The sequence below is a fragment of the Pyxicephalus adspersus genome, chromosome 3 (assembly GCF_032062135.1).
Source record: "Pyxicephalus adspersus chromosome 3, UCB_Pads_2.0, whole genome shotgun sequence".
Lineage (NCBI taxonomy): Eukaryota > Metazoa > Chordata > Amphibia > Anura > Pyxicephalidae > Pyxicephalus > Pyxicephalus adspersus.
This window is the reverse complement of record NC_092860.1, coordinates 111,469,667-111,489,187: the sequence shown is the minus strand read 5'-3', so window position 1 is coordinate 111,489,187 and position 19,521 is coordinate 111,469,667. Positions and strand designations below refer to the sequence as shown.

General features: G+C 35.0%; 1 protein-coding gene across 1 annotated transcript in view; it reads right to left on the bottom strand.

The window, feature by feature from the left end:
- The window catches only part of TLL1 (tolloid like 1), a gene marked incomplete in the record, with an annotated part of 139,689 nt that overhangs the window by 87,382 nt on the left and 32,786 nt on the right, over positions 1-19,521 (bottom strand). The window contains 14 exon segments of the mRNA XM_072406015.1: positions 1,737-1,917; positions 3,499-3,659; positions 4,265-4,390; positions 4,956-5,151; positions 5,718-5,863; positions 6,248-6,364; positions 7,706-7,808; positions 10,997-11,112; positions 11,981-12,105; positions 13,111-13,216; positions 14,114-14,292; positions 15,537-15,654; positions 17,229-17,381; positions 17,522-17,602. Of these exon segments, the coding sequence (XP_072262116.1) occupies positions 1,737-1,917; positions 3,499-3,659; positions 4,265-4,390; positions 4,956-5,151; positions 5,718-5,863; positions 6,248-6,364; positions 7,706-7,808; positions 10,997-11,112; positions 11,981-12,105; positions 13,111-13,216; positions 14,114-14,292; positions 15,537-15,654; positions 17,229-17,381; positions 17,522-17,602 (1,908 nt within the window).

Below are 19,521 nucleotides of genomic sequence, written 5' to 3'. Positions count from 1 at the left end.
CCTCTGATCCTTTCAGAGGACACCAGTCTGTCAAATATACGTACACGACCTGACGGACCACTTTTTGTCAAGTCCTTGCAAGATTCAAAAATAAAAATTCTTTCTTTGCAGGCAGCTTTCTTGTCTGTGAACAAAAATGTACCAGCAACAGCAAAAGAAATGAGTGTGGACAGTAAATGAGACCCCTCCACAACATTCTCATCCCCAAATGTCCACATGAAACAATCCCTAAAAAATAATTTATAAACATGCAAATTTCATAAAATACCTATACAATTTAGTTATTACATATATTATAATAAACTGTATGCTCTGGGTAATAGTTTATGCACTTTTGTATACAGAGTGATATTACACGTAATGAAACATATACACTGGAAAACTGTGAAAGGTATAAATAAAACTAAATTAGAGGAGAGATAATAGATGAGGGATAAACATTTTACATATAAAGAAATCACCAGAGCCAATGCCAAACAGAATTTAGAATAAAGTTACAGCTTCTCAGCAAACAGTTAACGAATTGCTGTACAGACGCTATGAACTGTATTTAAATTGCCTTGATTTTTACCCTAAAATGAATTGTGAGAGTACTGTATTATTAAATACAAAGGGAAAGTTTATCAACCTAAGCTACAAAATGAAGTTTATAACTTACCGTATTTTTCGGACCATAAGACGCACTTTTTTTCCCCCTAAAGTGGGGGGAAAATCAGGGTGCGTCTTATGGTCCGAATGCATATTTTTTTACTTACCTGTATCCCCGCCGGTCCCCGCAGCCAGTGTCCTCCTCTGTGTTCCTCCTCTGTGTTCCTGTGTCCCAGCGTGCGGCACCACTTGTGCCCGCCCACGAAGGCGGCGCCGATTGGTTTGATGAATGCCGATCGGCGCCGCCTTCATGGGCGGGCACAAGTGCCGCACGCTGGGTCTCAGGGAAACACAGAGGAGGAACACAGACAGAGGCAGATAGCAGCCAATGTCTGTGTTCCTCCTCTGTGTTCCCCTGTCTTCCAGCGTGCGGCACTTGTGCCCGCCCACGAAGGCGGCGCCGATTGATTTCATGAATGCCGATCGGCGCCGCCTTCATGGGCGGGCACAAGTGCCACACGCTGGATCTCAGGGAAACACAGAGGAGGAACACAGACAGAGGCAGATAGCAGCCAATGTCTGTGTTCCTCCTCTGTGTTCCCCTGTGTTCCAGCGTGCGGCACTTGTGCCCGCCCATGAAGGCAGCGCCGATTGATTTGATGAATGCCGATCGGCGCCGCCTTCATGGGCGGGCACAAGTGCCGCACGCTGGATCTCAGGGGAAATCAAATGATTTTTTTTTTTCTTGTTTTCCCGTGCGGAAAACCTGGTGCGTCTTATAGTCCGGAGCGTCTAATGGTCCGAAAAATACGGTATTTACACACATATATCTGAAATTCACTACCTGTACTTCCTGCTGACACTACTTTATTATCATCATTTTGAATCATTCTATATTTGTTTTAACTGCAGGACAAATGTAGGCAAGTTATCTAACACAGAACTGCAATAATGATGATCCGTGTTGACTGTATTTTTCATTTAAGTACATGAAACATTGAAGATGATAAATATTGAGATGTTTTGCTCTGTATTCAAAACTTCACTAAACATGACAGAGGAAATGACTGGTTGCTATACCACACCTTTAACCTTTCCAATTTAACCAACCTATAAAAGGTACAGAGCTAAGGAAAGTTTTATGTTACCTGAAAAAAAGTGTGCACGGAAGCCCTTTTTTGAAACCGTATTGTCAGATCGGAATTCAATTCTCATGTTATTGTATTGTGAAGTAATGACTTCAGGCACTTCTGTTCCACAGAATTTCCCATGTAACTTGGAATCTGAGGATAGTCCACTTCTTATCTCCACAAAATCATACTTGCAAACCTAAAGACAAAATATTAAAAAAAGTTACTCATATTACAAAACAGATTTCCTTTGTTACGAAACATCTATAATTCCTAAAAGGATTTTGAAATGTATTCATTTAATTTATTTACCATTAAAACACAATAAAATCTACCACAATTACAAAAAGTGCAACAACTGTGTCCTGTAGTGACATACTATACTCAGCCTTAACATCTAATCTTAATGAACAATACTTAGTACTTCTAATACCCGACTTACCATAATCACAAAAAGCTTAAAACCTAAACTTATATTTGTAAAAATGAGTGTTAACATCCAAAGTTATTATCTTTAAAAAAAAATACATTTTACAGAGTGTGTACAATATGTCGATGTTTGAATTATGTTCCCATTACATAATCTGATAGCTCTGTTAGAAAGTGTTTTATGCTGGAATTTTCTAAGCTTCTTATGATGAAATGTAAATTGCTTTAGAAAATACACCCATTGTTTGCAGCTATGTTGTTATTCCCTCCAGTCACAACTATGCTAAAGAAAGTTCATTTGAGGCTCAATGTGTGTTTTTAATTCAAGGTCCATAAATCGCAGTTGGTTAATGTACTGAAAAATAGAAGGAATAAAAAAAAGCATTAAAAAAATTCCTGGCTAAAGTTTTTACCTTCCCGTGACTTCCATTAAAATGATTTGTTGTAATGTTTCTTCATTTAATACTGCTGTGTGAAGACAGCTTCTGTTGTACCAGAAATTGATGCAATATTCAAAGCCAAATGTAGGTTTGCTGACCAGAGAACGTAACAAGATACTGATCATATTAAGAATTGTGTGAAGCACATTATGTGTGATTCTATGTGCTACCCTGCTGTGTGAATACTGTGTAAAAAAAATGTGTTAGTAACACCCCAGGCTGTAAATGTGGTTGTCTCTACCAATCTATCATTAAAGGACCCAAATAAACCAAAATTATAAGCTGAACTTAGTAAAAATTGCCTGTTTAATTAATAACTATTAAAACAATATTCTGTTTTTTTGGGGGAGCTGTATTTTGACTTTACACAGTAGACTTTCTGTAATGTACTTTACACAGAGTGAGAAGGAGGGTGTAGATGGCTGATGGAACAATAATTCAATAAAGGCTGATTTATTTAGTTCTCTACATAAACACAGTGCTAAATAAAGCTGTTTTGGTCATTGCAATAAAAAAAATGCTAATAAAAAAAATGCAAGTGAACCTTTTAGGTATAGAGTGCCAGGGCAGAGGAAGAAGATGCACAAACTGGACTTGCTCATGCATGCCATTTAGACTGGTACTTATTATACAAGCCTATGAAATTAAAATAGGCTTGCTCCTAGGTCCTTCACAGTTTTCTATTCTGTGTGTAAAAAGGAAGATATCCACATCCTAAAAAGTTTATTGAGAAAAATTTCAATTTCAGTATCAAAGATTTATACTACATTTTCATTTAAATACCGGGAAAATGGTTTGGGAACATTTATATAGATAGTTTTTCTTGTATTGAGGTTAGTGTTAGAGTTGTTTTTTGGGATAAATTACCCTTGTGTTAACGTTCATGCTGGTGGACAGATGCAAATACTTACTTCATTGCCCTCTAATTCAAAGTAATCAAACTTCACCGATATCCTGTACTGAGAAGGAGCAACAACCTGCCAGACACAGTTCTTGTTTGGTGGATATTCTTTGGGCCAGGCTGGGGTGGTTATCGTTCCATTAAGCTTGGTTAGCAGCCCTCCACAAGCAGCTGGAATGAAAAAAATATACACTGGCTGAATACTTAACATGACATCCAGGAGAGTTTGTTACTTTCTGTATTTCCCTGCAGCATTTGGGCAAGAAACATTGCCGAGACTAGTAAGCAGTAAATGCTTCCTGGCATTTTACCCTTTTTTACAAACAGTGTCACTTATGTGGTATTTTTCAATCCAACAGAACTTGCAAATTTTCGGAGACAAGAAAGTTATTGTCTGAGAGTTTAGCTGGCATACATTTCGCTGAGATATCTTATGCAAATGATGATCCTAGATGATCCTAGCCATGACTGTGTCACCTGTACCATAATAAAACTGAGATACCATTTATATTAAATTACTGTCATTACACAAACCAAATCCTTATAAGTCTCTCTTGCATCTTACAATTTTAGAAATAAATCATTGCTTGTGGTAGAACTTTGGAGAGAGGAGTGAGTGTTAGACCTGACAGAGGATCTAACCCTTCCCATTCCATCCAACAAAAATTAAACATTCTTTGGCTTGACCTACACAGTAAATCATTTTTAAATTTGAAGAAACCAAGGACAAAGAACATTTGGTTCACAGTACTAGCTTTACACTGATGAAATGTTACCTTCACAGCTCTTCTTGTCTGGACCAAGCTCATAGCCAGGATCACAGGAACATTTATAACTTCCAAGAGTGTTAATACAGCGCTGTTCACAACCCCCATTGTCTGGTTTGGCACATTCATCTTCCTCTATATAAAAAAAAACATATGAATTAAGTACAACTATTCATTGCTCTTTAAAAAAGATTAGCAACAGAACTATAAAGTACTAATAACAATGAAATATTTCAATCCCAGTGTCACATAAGGGATTTTTTTATCTATTGAACAGTAAATTACACATTGTCCATTAGATTATATATTCAAGAACTGATTAGCAGAATTCCTAAATCCAGACGTTTTCTTTCAAAGGCAAAAAAGGGAGTATTAAGTGGCATAAATTATAGATACAGAAACATCTAAACTGCACATAATGTTTGCATACTGTTTGTCAAGATAAAACATAGCTGTTTCCTTTATAGAATTTGGAAAAAAAAATGCACAAAGACTGCACCCTAAATTATGCTGGTTTATTGAACACTTCTTATGTATTGTACATTAAATAAGCTCAAAGTCAAACCTGAGGTTTAGTTTAGTATTTTTACAGTACAGTTAGAGAACTGGCCGCTTTATTGTACTTAAAAATGATGTCGAAATGAAAGCTAGAGGAAAAATCAATTCAATTAAAACTATATTCAATGAAAATATAACATACCTTTTAAAAAATTAGCAGCAAACCCTGCCTTGTTTACAGTTGCATCTGAGACAAATTTCATCCACAGTGTATTGGAGGTAGACCTGATGTCATCTGGTTTATCATAGCCACAGAAATGTCCAATCAAAGGGCTGTTCTCACTATTTCCATCTCGTATTTCCAGGTAATCATAAGCACATGAATCATGACGCTCTATCTGTAAATTAAAAAATTAAATGGGTTAATACCTAAAAAATCGTTGTACATGTTTAGGGCAATGCATTTTATTTACTTATTTAAAAATATATATGTAATGATGTATTACCAGTTGCATTTGTTTGTCTCTTATTTCTGGATATATATATATATATATATATATATATATATATATAAAGTTTACACTATCTAAATTTAAAAAAATAGGAATACATAAATACATACAAGAAAAAAACACAAGTTGTTTTATTACATGGATGTTTTTTTTTTTTACATAATGGTGTTACATTGTAGCTTCTTGTTTTGCGGAATAGTGCTACATTATGGCTTGGTTGAAATAATGAAAAGGCTGTAAAAAGAGCCTATTGTCAGAGCTTTCAACCTGTTTAATTCAAAAAGAACCAATATGCCTAAATTTGTTTAATCCTCTTGAAAACATATGTATAGAAAAGGAGTCTAGCCTGGAGGTTGACCTGTCAATGGCAATTTGTTCATTACAGTCTGGTTTAGAGATTTCTAAAAGCAATATAATTTATCCTAACAACAGTTTAGGTCAGATAATGTTACCTCAAATGCCTGGAAGGTTAATCCGACATTGTAGTTTTCAGCTACTGTTATTTTCCATATACATTCCTTGGATGGCCTGTAGTCATCTGGATAATTGGGGGACTGAATCTGGCCAGAATCTTTGTGGATTTCTCCTCCACAAATAGCTGAAAATAAAAAAAAAATTGAAAAAGAAAAGAAAAGGTTTTAAAAAAATGTACGGTTATTTTGTATTTATGATAGATATTGTGTTTTGTGATGTATTTATTTAAAACATGTTATGAATACAAGAAAGAAAAAACATTTTAAATAGCTATTTTGTTAAGAAATTGGGAAATGGCAAACTAAATCATCAAAGCTTCAGAAGAACTACAAATTTCAAATGATTTTAGCATCCCATGATACTTTATATACAATCATCATAGCTAACCACTGGATTATAAAATAATTGATATATTTTTGGGTATAGTAAAAACGGGTTAAAAAAAGGTTGATTTTAAACCACAAAGACAAAAAACATCATGATACTGACAAGAACCCTGTTATCTCACCTTCATAAACTGCAGAAAACCCTTTTCCAACCCAGTTGCTGCTGCTTCGAAACTCTATCCACATTCTGCTGTCTGTTGTTGTCATGACCTCTGGAAGTTTATCACCACAAAATCTACCTAATATAATTAAGCACATACTTTTAATGAAAAAAAAACATGTTAAATATATAATGCATATTATCAAAAAAAACAATGGCTTGGTGGCTAACACCTATGTACACCACTGACATTCATTGGCTAACAAACATGTTTGCAGCACTGATGTCCTGGATTCCCACCAAGGACAAGATCTGCCTAGAGATTGTATGTACTTTCTATGTCTGCATGGGTTTCCTGTATCCATTCAGAAATAGGACATTTTTAGTTTTCTGTCACATTGGAATTATTTTTAGATTTATAACAAATCTAAAGTGCCCAGATGCAAAATCAGAACAAGCATCCCACCATATCTTATATATCAACTTTTAAGTACGACTGATTGTTTTTTTTCTTTTTTTTTTCTCTTTTTTGGTAATCCCTATTTATTATCTTTTAATTATGTCTCAAGAGCCTAGAGAAACAGGGATAAGGTAAATAGGGCTACATTTAGCTTAGCCCTTTGTTTACTGAAGAGAAGGTGAAAAAAAGTCTGGACAATAAAGGGAAGCCACAGAGATACCTATGACCACAACCTCCCAGATCTGTGGTTCCTAGTACCAGGACTTTGGAACTGGTAGGTTTTAGCATGGCAAAGGAAACTTTTCCCACTGATAAAACCCTACAAAATAAGTGATTGCAATGTTTTCAGGTAAACATTTTGTGTGTTAGGTTGGGTTCACGTTGGGGTTAAAAGTTAAGTATTAGGTTAGTTAATTCTTGGGGTATATTAAAAAAAAAGGAAATGTGACAATCAGCAAACAACATTTATTACACCAAACAATAATTATTTTCTGTAGTTTAAAACACATGCACCAGGAAGATTTGCGTATACTCACATTAATTTACTTAATAACAGACCCCCAAATCAGATCTTTTTATTTAGGAAAAGAATCCATAGAACCCTACGCAAGCTACTGAAATATTGCCAGCAGCAGATTTAAATAGATAAATAAAACACCACTAGTTTCCGACCATAAACAAGTATTCGAATACCCAGTTGTGAGTTCTTTTTTACTTTTTTTTATTTTTGAGCTTGGTTGCCCTAGGCCATAGATTTTGGAGCCCAAACAAAGCAGGCAATAACTCCTTCACATCCAGTTCACTGTCCTTGCCTTACTGTTTTTGATTGATTTTGTGCCGGTAAAATGCATAACAAACATGAGCAGTATCCAAATTAAAATCTGACATTTAAATTTCAGTAAAGCAAACATATGATGCATAATACTATCTAGGAATTCAACCTTTAAACCAAAACTGGTCAAGTTGAAAAGATTGACTTTGATTTAAAATTAGGTAAAACAATAGGACTTTATTTCATACCTAGCAAGGGTGATTTTCTCCAGTAGCCATCCCTGACTTCAATATAGTCATACCAACAGAGGCTGCTCTTATAGAGATCCATAGTTGTAAAATTCAGCACAATCTGCAAAACAACAGGTAAATTATGCATTTTTTGTTTTATTGCTAATAGGATTCCAGCCTGCAGGGCCAGACCTCGTATCTTTAGAACATGCACACACGCACACATATATATACACACAAAATTATTTTGAACATACACTATTTCTTAGTTAGTTACAAGTTAAAAAAAATGTATTTAAAGATTTTTAGAGCAATTTGTTGACACTGCAACATTGCCCTTCTGTTATCAATATAACAAATTGTTCTACATTACTTACACAATTCTCTATTTACATACACAGGTTTATTGCCATACATTAAAAGAAGGAGATAGAAGCGTGGTAAGCAGCATGCATAATCTAGTTACATTTATATGCATTATGTTGAAATAGTCACTGCTGAGCCTGACAGATCAGGAGAAAGCAGTGCTGCAAGCCTCCATTGTAAATAATTAGACACTGTGTGTCAGATTAGTAAGCACATAATTGGCCTTGTAAGCAAATTCTGCCACTGCATTAAAGCTTCAATTAATGTAACTTGTCATGCATCTCATTGACCTTGACAGCACAAAGCGTGCTCAAGTTACTTAAAGCGAATAGAGTGAAATGGCTTATTAAGTTCAGGACTATAAAAAACTATATCTTTTGTTTCAGATAAAATATTATATATGGAGATTGCATCAGGAATTATGGAATATAAATAGCCGCCAAGGGGATAGTAAATAAAAAAAACTGGTAGGAGCCTCCAAAAAGGGATTGTAAATCCTTTGAAGTTTTAAAGGAAATCTAAAGGCACAGTTCTCACATCAAGTATAAAGAAAAAGAATACATCACAACCAAAAACCTTTAAAATTAATTAAAAAAAATACTTTTACTTTGAAAATAAGTTTTTTAATAAAGTTGACAAAAATTGAAAAAGGAGAAAGGGGCTTTAAGGCTGCTTTTCAATAATATATTTCATAAAATGTTAAATAACAAGTAGTAGTGTAGATTACCTTACAGGTTTGTTATCTATCCACCATTATATAGTCATAGGGTGGAGACTGCTGAACTAGACAAAGAAAAAACCTTTTACTGCTCTGACTGCTTGAAGCAAGGTTTCCTTTACTGCCGGTTTTCTTCCCCTCCATACCTATAAGGAATTTTGGTACCCTGTATATTTACTTACCTGACTAAGCATCACCATCAATACTTGTTATATTACCTCCATCTAATTACCAATTGGGATAGCCAGTGTTCTCCCACATTCTCTAACACTACATATATTGACTGCTGCAATTGTTATCACTTTGAACACAACAAAACTCTACATACCCAAGGCAGCCCCTAGGGCGAAACGCGTCGGGTACCAAGAAATCCTTATATCCTTCTATGGCATTCGATAACAAGCACACCTAAAGTAGAAGGGGGTCTTACCAGGGGTAGGACAGATTCTTACTAGTTTAGATACACCTCCCAAGCCCATTTATGAATATTCACAAATGAAAGAAAGGCAAAAGAAGACTTTGCCAGTATAAAAACCAAGAAATACTTTTACTGATTCATACAATTCATACATATAAATTGTTACAGTAATTCACTTTGTACCTTGTATTAATGTTTGGTATACCCATTATTACATGTATCCTAATAGTTTACTGATCAAATATACATTTTTCTTTCCTTTCTCCCTTTCTTTTGTGGCTATCCAGCTAATACAACACTTTTGAATACCAATATTTACTGAGAGTGGAAGGGATTTTCCCTCCCTCTCAGGAAGAATATTTCCCGTTGACACCTCTGGCTAGCGTCTGTATCGAACTAAATGATACTGTAAGTATTGATTACACTATTTATTATATTGAAAAATATATTATATACCAATACATATCTAATGATGGGAGTAACATGATCTTGTTCAAAAGTTTGAACCATTGAACCATTGTCAGTAAGTAAAATGAGTAACAATATATATATATTTCAAGTGTGACAGCAGTCACAGGAAGTTACATTTAACTTATCTTGACACAGGCCATACACTCAATCACTCTATACACAGTAATCGTTTGGATTTACTAATCATTACATTGCTACAATTTCATCTACGATACAAGTAAGTCTTAATATTGATATATATTATGCTTTTAACCAATGCAACATTACTGTAAAACAATGACACAAAGAATCACGTCATCGATATTTATTATATCATGTTTTTTCTTTATGTGCTATTTTGTAAAACAAGCAAAGTCTCGGAATCCCCTGAGGAAGCATGTTGAAGCAAAAGGAAACATGTTGGGAAATGAGACACTACAAAGTGAATTACTGTAAGAATCTATATGTATGAATTGTACTTTCTGAATTTTTTAAGACTTTAGTGGAACAATTGTCTAGTATAGAGAAAGTTATCTATACTCAATAAAAGTATTTCTTGGTTTTATACTGCCAAAAAGCCTTCTTTTGCCTTTCTTTCATTTTTGAACAAGCATACCTAGCATAGGTTTTTTTTTTAGTTTGGCAGTCCCCAGCCCATGACTATATAATGGGAGATTGATAACAAACCATTATGTTATGTTAGTCTACAGTACTACTTGTTATTTAACATTACTATTAAGAAATATATTATTGAAAAGCAGCCTTAAAGCCCCTTTCTTTTAAGGGGCCTTAAAGCCCCTGTATTTTTTTCTCATTTTAATATGTCAACTATATAGTTCCCTAGGGATGTGATTGGGGGTTTGACTGTGATTGGGGCTTTGACTATTTCTATTTCTTTTTCTGTCTTCTAAACAACTAACAGGTTGGCTTAGATATTAGTTTCCTGCCCCCAAGAAAACTAAATCATATTTATTGATGCTGGCCTTTAGAGAACAAACATTAAGAGCTAGTTTAATTTTCTTTAGTAGCTGAACCATAAACCATACAACTTTGGTGATTTACTGTAATATACTGTACACTGGATTGAAAGGAATAGTTGTGGAGAAATATAGTAGGCTTGTAGTAAGTCATAACTGTCACTTCTTGTACACTAGATCATTAAGACAGTGAATTATTATATTAGATGGACAACATTTTAGAACAAGACAAAAAAGATATTTCTAAAAGATTTACAGGTTTTTTGATATGACAGTTCTGAAAAAAGAGATTGGATTTTTAGCTTTACACATTTGTTTATGGGTCACAAGAGAGATTAAAATATTAAATACAAATTTACTTTGCAATAAGAAATATTTACCTTCTCTCCAGGGGTCACAGAAATTCTCCATATACAGTGAGTGTATGAAGGGTAACCATTTGGAAATCCAGGAGATGTGAAATTACCAGTTGAATCCTGTAATGTTTCTCCACATGCTGCAAAACATACAGTAAAAAGGTAATTATAAGCCACAATTATCAAGTAGATTGCTGTAAAGAAAGCTTGGAAAAAACAATTTGGGCCAATTGTGTCAATTATGTGCTACAAAGTGAATTAGTGAATTTTACAATTCGATATTCTTGACAAACTCGACCCATATGCTTACAAAAGGATCATGTGCCATCTCCCTGCACCCTGACAAAGCTTAATGCCTGGCCAGCCAATAACCAATAATAAGCAGAGTCAGGCTTGACTGACTGATAAAGTCGATTAAACAAATATGCTCAAGACTGATAAAAACAAATATGCTCATTTATTTCCACCTATTTGCCCCAGAATATGTATAGCAAAACTAGGAGGATAAATTTTCAAATGATTGTACTGCATAACAGAACAGATGCTAAATTTATTCCAATGAGTTTTATATTCAACATGGCATGTTAAGTCCCATCTAAATATCCTGTTTATTCATTTATCATAGCGTGTACGTAACAGTAGCTTATAAGGCCTATTTACTTTCATGCGTATTATGGTTGCTCAATGTATTTATTTTGGAGACGCACCAAAATGGCAGAACTAAGAGGGCTCATATTGTAAAGAATTACAGTTTTTATGGATTTAGATAAAGGCACTCTGCATGTAAAATCATGCTGCCTTTGTACACTGGTAAAGTTAAATAAAAGCTGATAAGTGAAATGCTAGCAAAGGTTACATGATATTAAGGCGTGCTCATTTGGCTGACAGTTCCAAATCTTTTTAGCTTGCTGTCAAATTTCCCATTCCTCCACCTCTGAACTCTGGCAGTACTGAAATAAGCTACTGAAGTATTTTTGCTGAACAATGCATAGTTTCCCCCTGCAGTACCTGGACATCTGTACAGCTTCCGTGCCTGTGCAATATCTCCTTTACTGAGACGTGTACGTTGACCTATAGGTGGCCTCACACCGTTTTCATCGCGAGATGGAAGAATTGTATCCAGAAACATACCCCTAAAACATGACACATACACAAAAAGAATCATCAGTTCTATTACAACTTTTCAATTGTTAGTTTAAAACAGCCCCATTTCATTGAAAAAATATTGAACATAAACAAGTGCAGCTATAAAGACCTTCATGCGTAGGAGTATACATAGCTCCTTCCATCGAGTTCAGCATATTATATGCTAAACTAAGCAGAAATAGCATCTCTATCTCAAGTTACATTCTTTACTCACAAACATTTACTGCTATTCCTACATAAAAACACATTGGTCTCATTTAAGTCAAAACAATACATCAAAAAATCTTTATACCAACCCAATTTGTACCATGTGGTATCTTATATATCATTATTAAAATGGGTACAGTTTCACTAATGTTTACCGCTCACCAGCAGGTGTAGGCATAGAAAAAGGGGACTTTTTCTATGCCTACACCTGAAAAACAGCAGTCATATGTCAGATCCAGAAATTCATGGGCTCATTTTAAGACATACTTTACATTTTAAAACACACATTCCACATTCTGGAACTGTTTAAGAGTGGTCTATTTGCATCAGATGCACTGAAGGTGAACACTTTGTCCATAACAACTAAGAATGCACCTTCAATAGGATTTTGAGGATTCTACCTACTTTGGGATTTAAATTAAAAGGCAGCATGCCTGTGAAGATTTGTATTTAAAATGCAGAGAAAACTGTTGTTATGCTGCATATTGATACAAAGATTTATATTTCTAAAGCAGATAATTACAAACACAAAATCTGAATGAGAAACGAAATACGTATACTTTAAACACAATGAACACCTGAAGCCATTTGTGTGAATAAATGGCTGAAATTACAGGTGTTATAGATCAGGGATGAATGTAGAAAAAAGCCCGAGGGATCTGCTTTTTTTAAATAAAAACCACCCTTCTCAGTTTTCAATGTAGCATGCTACCTTGCAAATTATAGTTCATTATCAACTATAAAAAGAGGATTAAAAGACAAAAATTATAACCTGAGGTTCCAACCTTGAGAAAGTGTTCCTTGCATAGTGCATGATGCTGTCAAAATCATATGGCTCTCCTTGTGAGTTCACCTCCCCCGGCTCCATTTTTAGAAAGTTGTATTCTTGACCTAGGAGTTGGACAAGGTCAGAAAGTGAACATTTACAGTGCATAGTTACTGACACATATAATCTTAAATAATGTAAACATTACTGACCTAAGAAATAGATTACTGATAGGGTTTGGTATGTAATGAAAACTGACAATTTTTAATTAGTAATTTTATTATGCAAAAAAATGGCAAACTACATTTTAGGCCCCAGTCAAGTGGAGCTGCCTAGGCTGCAAAAGTCAGTCTACCAGACTGGAAAATGCATATCCTCGTCCCTAACAATCAGCCTGCAAAAATGCAACTGTAGAAATAGAAGAAGCTGCAGAAGGGATTGATTTGTGTCAGACATTTGTGAAAAAACCAAGAACTGCTGGGGCACTGGGGTTAACATAAATGTCAACATCTCAGACCTAAAAGTAGATGCTGCCTGAATGATGACTAAATATGGTGACGTTCTCCTGTGCAGAAGAGGGTAAATACATTATAGCTGATTTAAAAAAGCTTTCCAAGGCTGGAGAAGATACATTTTAATAAAATAACCTACGTGCTCCTTCAAACCTGGAATAAATTTCCTAAAAGTGCCCATTCCAGGTTTGCTGAATCACCCAGGTTCACTGATGAAAGTGTATCTCCTCCAGTCTTGAAGAGCTTTAATAAATCAGGTCCATTGTGAGGTATGGACCATTGTGATCATTGTGATCTCAGCAGTAAAAAAAATTGTGTTGCAGTAACACACCACGTAGCTTGTATGACACAAACATGAAAGATATATCTGATGCAACACCCACAAACTAAAAATACAGTTTTCTATATAAAAAAGGGTGTCATTTCTTTATAGGAGCCCAGTAAGTAAAGTTTTTGGACCTCTGGTAATTGCATGTAGCATTTATATAACCATAAGGAGAAAGGAGTTACCTGGTTGAATATTTTCCCTGATAATTGTCACATGGTCATCTCGATCTGGCCGAGTATGCTCATGCCAAAATCCAATCACATGGCCCAGTTCATGAACCACAATTCCAAATTTATCACAGTTTTTGCCAATTGATATTGCCTGGGGGCCATTTCCTCTTCGACCCACATAGGAGCAGCACCTATTGAATAAAGGGAAGAGTCATTACACCTAGGGGCAGTCACTGGTTCCCACTTAATTATTAACCTCTTTGCATGCATTTCAAACAGTAAAGGAGTTAAGTTTATTAATAGACCAAACACTTGAATCATTTATTATATGTCACATCTGTTACACTCACAGATTTTCATCGTATCATAGCAACAGCCATTCTGAGAACACTGCAAAATGTATTGATTTTTACTAAAAATACAGTTAGCATAGTGACATCTTATTATTTATCTTTAGTGCAACTGTTTTACAGCTTTCCACTATTTTTTTTATTTCACATAAAGCTAAGGTAATTGATATATGTGTTATATTTTATATTTGTCATTCATAAAGAAACCATTAGTCCATAAAAAATCAAAACAGGGACATATCAAGGGAATGACCTGGGTTCGTGTTACAATTCAGACAATTTAGTGTACATATTTTTTAGTTGGATTTCCAGCTATTGATCAAGGTTGTTTAAGCTCTAAAAGCTACAGGGTACTGAGAGCCAATATAGACCCAAGGTAGACAAGTTCTGGGCGCCTCGGCACTTTTTAAATTAATTATTGAAATGCCAAAGTATTTGGTTGAATGTTATTAAACACTGAAATACATATTCTTCTATCTTTCTATGTTTTAGAAAGTTTTTATTTTTTATCTTCTATCTTTTATGTTTAAATATTCTTGTAGTGAATATTCTTTAAAAACGACATTTGCACAATGCCAGCCTGATTGATACTTGTTGGAACAAACTTTGGTGCATACTTATCTAATGATTTATAAAATGGTTACAAGTGCAGTTATCAATGTTTTTTCTTGTGTGCAATTCAAATTTAAAAAAGAAAGGATGACTGATATTAAACATATCAAAATGTGCTAGAAAAAAAATCTGCATTTGTCGTGCTTTTTTCTTGTTAAATAAGTTTTGGAATTTTAAAATGTAATCATCACTGTTATTTTAGATCTGTTAACAGAATTGTGCACAGTTGTTTTTCCGTATGCAGGTACATTGTAAGTTTGAATCCGTGGACATCCATACACACTCATTGCTAACTATGGTGCCACATGGGCTATTTTTTGATGGCACTTGCAAGACTCAACCAGCGTTGAGAGATCCTAACCTGAAACTCCCTGCTATGGTGATTATGAAACCAATGTCACACTACGGTTTCCCTCAAATATACCTTCCAACCAGCAGAAAAATGAACAAGTTTTTAAACCAGAAATACTTACCCACAAGGCCTAAATGTAAACACAATGTAGCTCTCCTCGTCAGTGCGCTCTATAAAAGTCACACAGGTATGTTTCTCCCAGTGTCTCATTGCCTGCTTGAACATAGCCCTCTGGCTGCCTAGAAGAAATGCCCAAGAAGAAAATGCAACAAATTTAAATATGTTGAGCTACAAAAGTTTTTTTTCATCAGTATTTAGCACCTTAACCATCTCAATATATATTTTTTGATTATTTTTACTTCTTTTTCACATCTGTTTAATGCCCAGAATTATGTCACAAAAATGTCATCATCACCAGTGTGGATTACCAAACAGTTTAATGTTCACCACGTGTTTAAAGAGGCTGAAATCAGTCTGGGATTAATGAGACCAGAATAGATTTCCCTATAATCTTCATTGTGGCCACAGGCAAAGATATCCTATATCATATACCTGGAATCATTTTTAAATTTAACAGGTAAATAGTGATTAGCTGATAAGGAACCACAAAGTAATTCTAATGTTTGATTAAAAAGGTAGTATTTACAGCTTGAGGAAAAAGGCAAAATGCTTATGATCACAACATATTAAAAACCAGTCTAGACAGCATGACATGCAGCCACATATAAACATTTAAAAGAAAACAGAGGATTCAATCTCCCATAATGTAGTTTTATTGATCTCACAAGTACATTTTTTTGTTTTGATATAGACATTCCAATTTAATAAACAATTATATACCCCATGTTTAAAAGTATGTTTGTAGTGTACATCTATTGTAGTGTATGCAGTCCTGTTATAAGAACTTAACGATGTATGCAGGTATGTACTAGATATATGCACTAGGTGTATGCAGGTTGTTTATCTGCATGCCCAGGTCCTAACATCTGAATAAACAATATTACCAGCTGGAAAAGTAGATTGTTAATCACTAAAGAGGCCAAGGAGAGTAAAAAGGAGGTGGAGATGTTTAGGAATTTCAAGTTACAGAGTAATTTGGATCAGAAGACGATGGAGTCAGCGTCAAAAACTAGTCTTGAATAAGGTTTGTTTGGCTGATATTTGGGATATAAGTTCAAAAGTTTGAAAGGCACTACTGAAGTTCCAAGGTTGAAAGCAAAGTAAAGCTACATACACAACAAGTGCTGTAAAAAAATTTAGTTCAATTCCAAGAAGAGAGGATGTTGAGTGTGAAGCAAGTTGTCTTCCCCCATAGCAAATGGGGTGACAGTGATCATTGTAGGTTACTCATTTAGTGATCTGCTCGATGGGTTGCTAAACAATGTCAAGGGACCTTCATAAACACACTAGTTTTTCCCATGCAACAAATATCCAGTATGTGTACATAGATTAAGAGTCCTCATTATGGGATCTTTCAACTATAGCATATTCAAAAGAGCCAGGTTGGGCCAGCATTGGACAAGGTTTTTGGTTATGTCCTGCTTACTTTTTCATTGTGTTCTACAGAAATATATGTATAATCTGTATGTTGCTACTAGTGTTCTAGTTTCTTCTGGGACGAAACCTAATGGGCTGGGCTTTGAGCCAGGAGTGGCAGAAGCAAGGTGGTGGCATACAGTAACAAAAAAAATACTCTTGAGGATCAATGTTTAATGCTATAAATTCTGTATAAATCCAGGATTCTAAGCAAAGTGCAATTCTGAACTCATCTCCAAAATTAGTTCTTCAGTGTTATTAGAGTAATGCATCTTACCAGTGAAGTTGCCTCCGATAACATATGGAATGACTCCCCCAGGCCATATTCTTTCAGTCCGTGATGTAGCAGCCCTGGGAATTCGTCTTTTTTCATTTCTCCCTGAGGGTTTTATATCTGTCTTTTCATTGGTTGAATTTGTACGTTCATAAACTACAGTAAAAGGGAAAGTACCATTAAATCTATTGTCAAGGATCAAGTGCTTGATAAAATGACAATGCATGGCACTATTAATGCAGCTTTAAAATTGCCATTGCAGTGCTCTAAAAGGCTTATATAAATAGTTGGAATACCAGAGCCAAATCTTCTTATCCTCTCTATAAGCTGATAGAGCGCTCCTCTTTTTTTTGACAGATCATGCTCTTCAAGGCCACCTTGAAAATAAAAAGAAAATCATGAGCATTGTCACTGCCAGGTCAAGTACTAGATAATCAACAATATGACCAAATTACAAGAAAGTAAGTTTACATCTGACTTTGGAAAGCACAACTGAAGTCATTTTAATCTAAATTCCAGGGTCTTTGCCAAGATTTTTTTTCCCTTCTCAGACAAGTCATGACAATGACATCACCAAATTATTATCTGAAGCATCTCTGCTGCGTGTGACCTTCACATCTTTTGTGCCATATTGATTGGCAGTCAGATGCTTTGCTTTCATCTAGATTGCATACCGCTGACTGTTTTCATCTTCTGGTAATGAATTTTTCCCAACTAGAAGCAATTACACCTTCTAAAAAAAGATCACCCAAAAATGCAGTGTAGTAACATTTTTCTCAAAACCTTTATTGGGTTTGAAATGGATCTGAAAAACCACATCCTTTAATCACACTAGAACAGCACAGCTATCAAGCACTGGTGGGTTGTAATAGGATCAGAGAGGCTCTCCTGTTTAGCTTTATAATCAATAGCTCAGAGCCTCAGATACAAGCTGAAAAGCGCTAATGACCAAAGGGGGTAGGAAAAAAAAAGAAAGAGGAAAATGTCTACTGTATACGTGCAATAAATCAAATGCATTGTTCAAAGAAAATTGTTCATATTAAACATCCAGGACATTTAGTGCACTGTTGCCTATTTACCTTGCCAAGAGTCAGGGGGCATTCATAGTTAACTATAGAACAGAGAGAATAAAAATAATAATACCATATTAAGAACAACATAGAATTCACCACCCTACAGTGGGAGGTGTAAGTGACAATGTTAGCAGACCCACAGAATAACAACCTGTGGAGGCACAAACTTTCCACCACTTCCACTGTAACTTATCAAAAATTATAAAAACAAGAAGTATGCAAGTGCCTTGACAGGACTTGAATTACTGCTTTGTCAGGCAGGGACAGAGGAGTCTGAAAAATTATGAACTCTAATACCCATGAACTAAATAAAACTAATACCTTTGCATAGACAAAAACAAAGTATTATGCCAGATTAGAACTTAAGTATGAAACCCTTTCTAATTTCCCCCATTATGAACATGCTTTCATCTCAAGGAGACAAAGAAAATTCCTTCTAATTGAAGAGGACAACATGTTGAAGTTGAGACCTGGGAGCATTATGGACCAGAGCCAACTCTCAACTCATTTTCAATACTGTTTTGTGTTGGTCTACTCTTATAAATGTAATTTTTTTAATGTACTGAGCATTCTCTATTGCATAATTCAATGCCCTTATATAGAATTTTCAGTATGCACATGCCCTGACAAAGAAATATACATCTGCATCTCATAAGCAGGGTAAAGCATAGCAGTGCACAGTTTTAGACTGATTTCATCCCAAATTTAGCGATGTCTCTTCAAGACAGAGCCTTTCTGTTGCCTGAATATGATGCACATCCTGTACACCACTATAATTGAGTGATTTCAGCCCAGGTTAAAAGGAAATTGCAACAAAACAGGTAATAAAGCTGCCTGCTTAACATTTCTGTCACCTAAACTCATTAACCAGAATTCTCAAAAATAAATTCAGATCAAGTTTATTTTATAAATGAAGTCACACATTTTCTCACCCTCGCAAAAAGGATTCCTAAAACATATTTTATACCTTTTATGGGTGTTGTTTTCATTGCAAATATTCCAGGCAAATCATTGCTCCACAGTGTTTTGCAGCAATGAAATGTGAAACCTGTGAATTAATGTCTCGCCTGTCAATCAATCTAATAGAGATAATTCAATGGAATAACAGCCTACAACGCTGTTAATTTTGGGAAAGTATGTGTCCGGTCTCATGGGAACTTCTAATGACTCCAAAATATTAATGTTCACAGACATGTTTCTTGTCTAAAAGAACTAGTGCATTT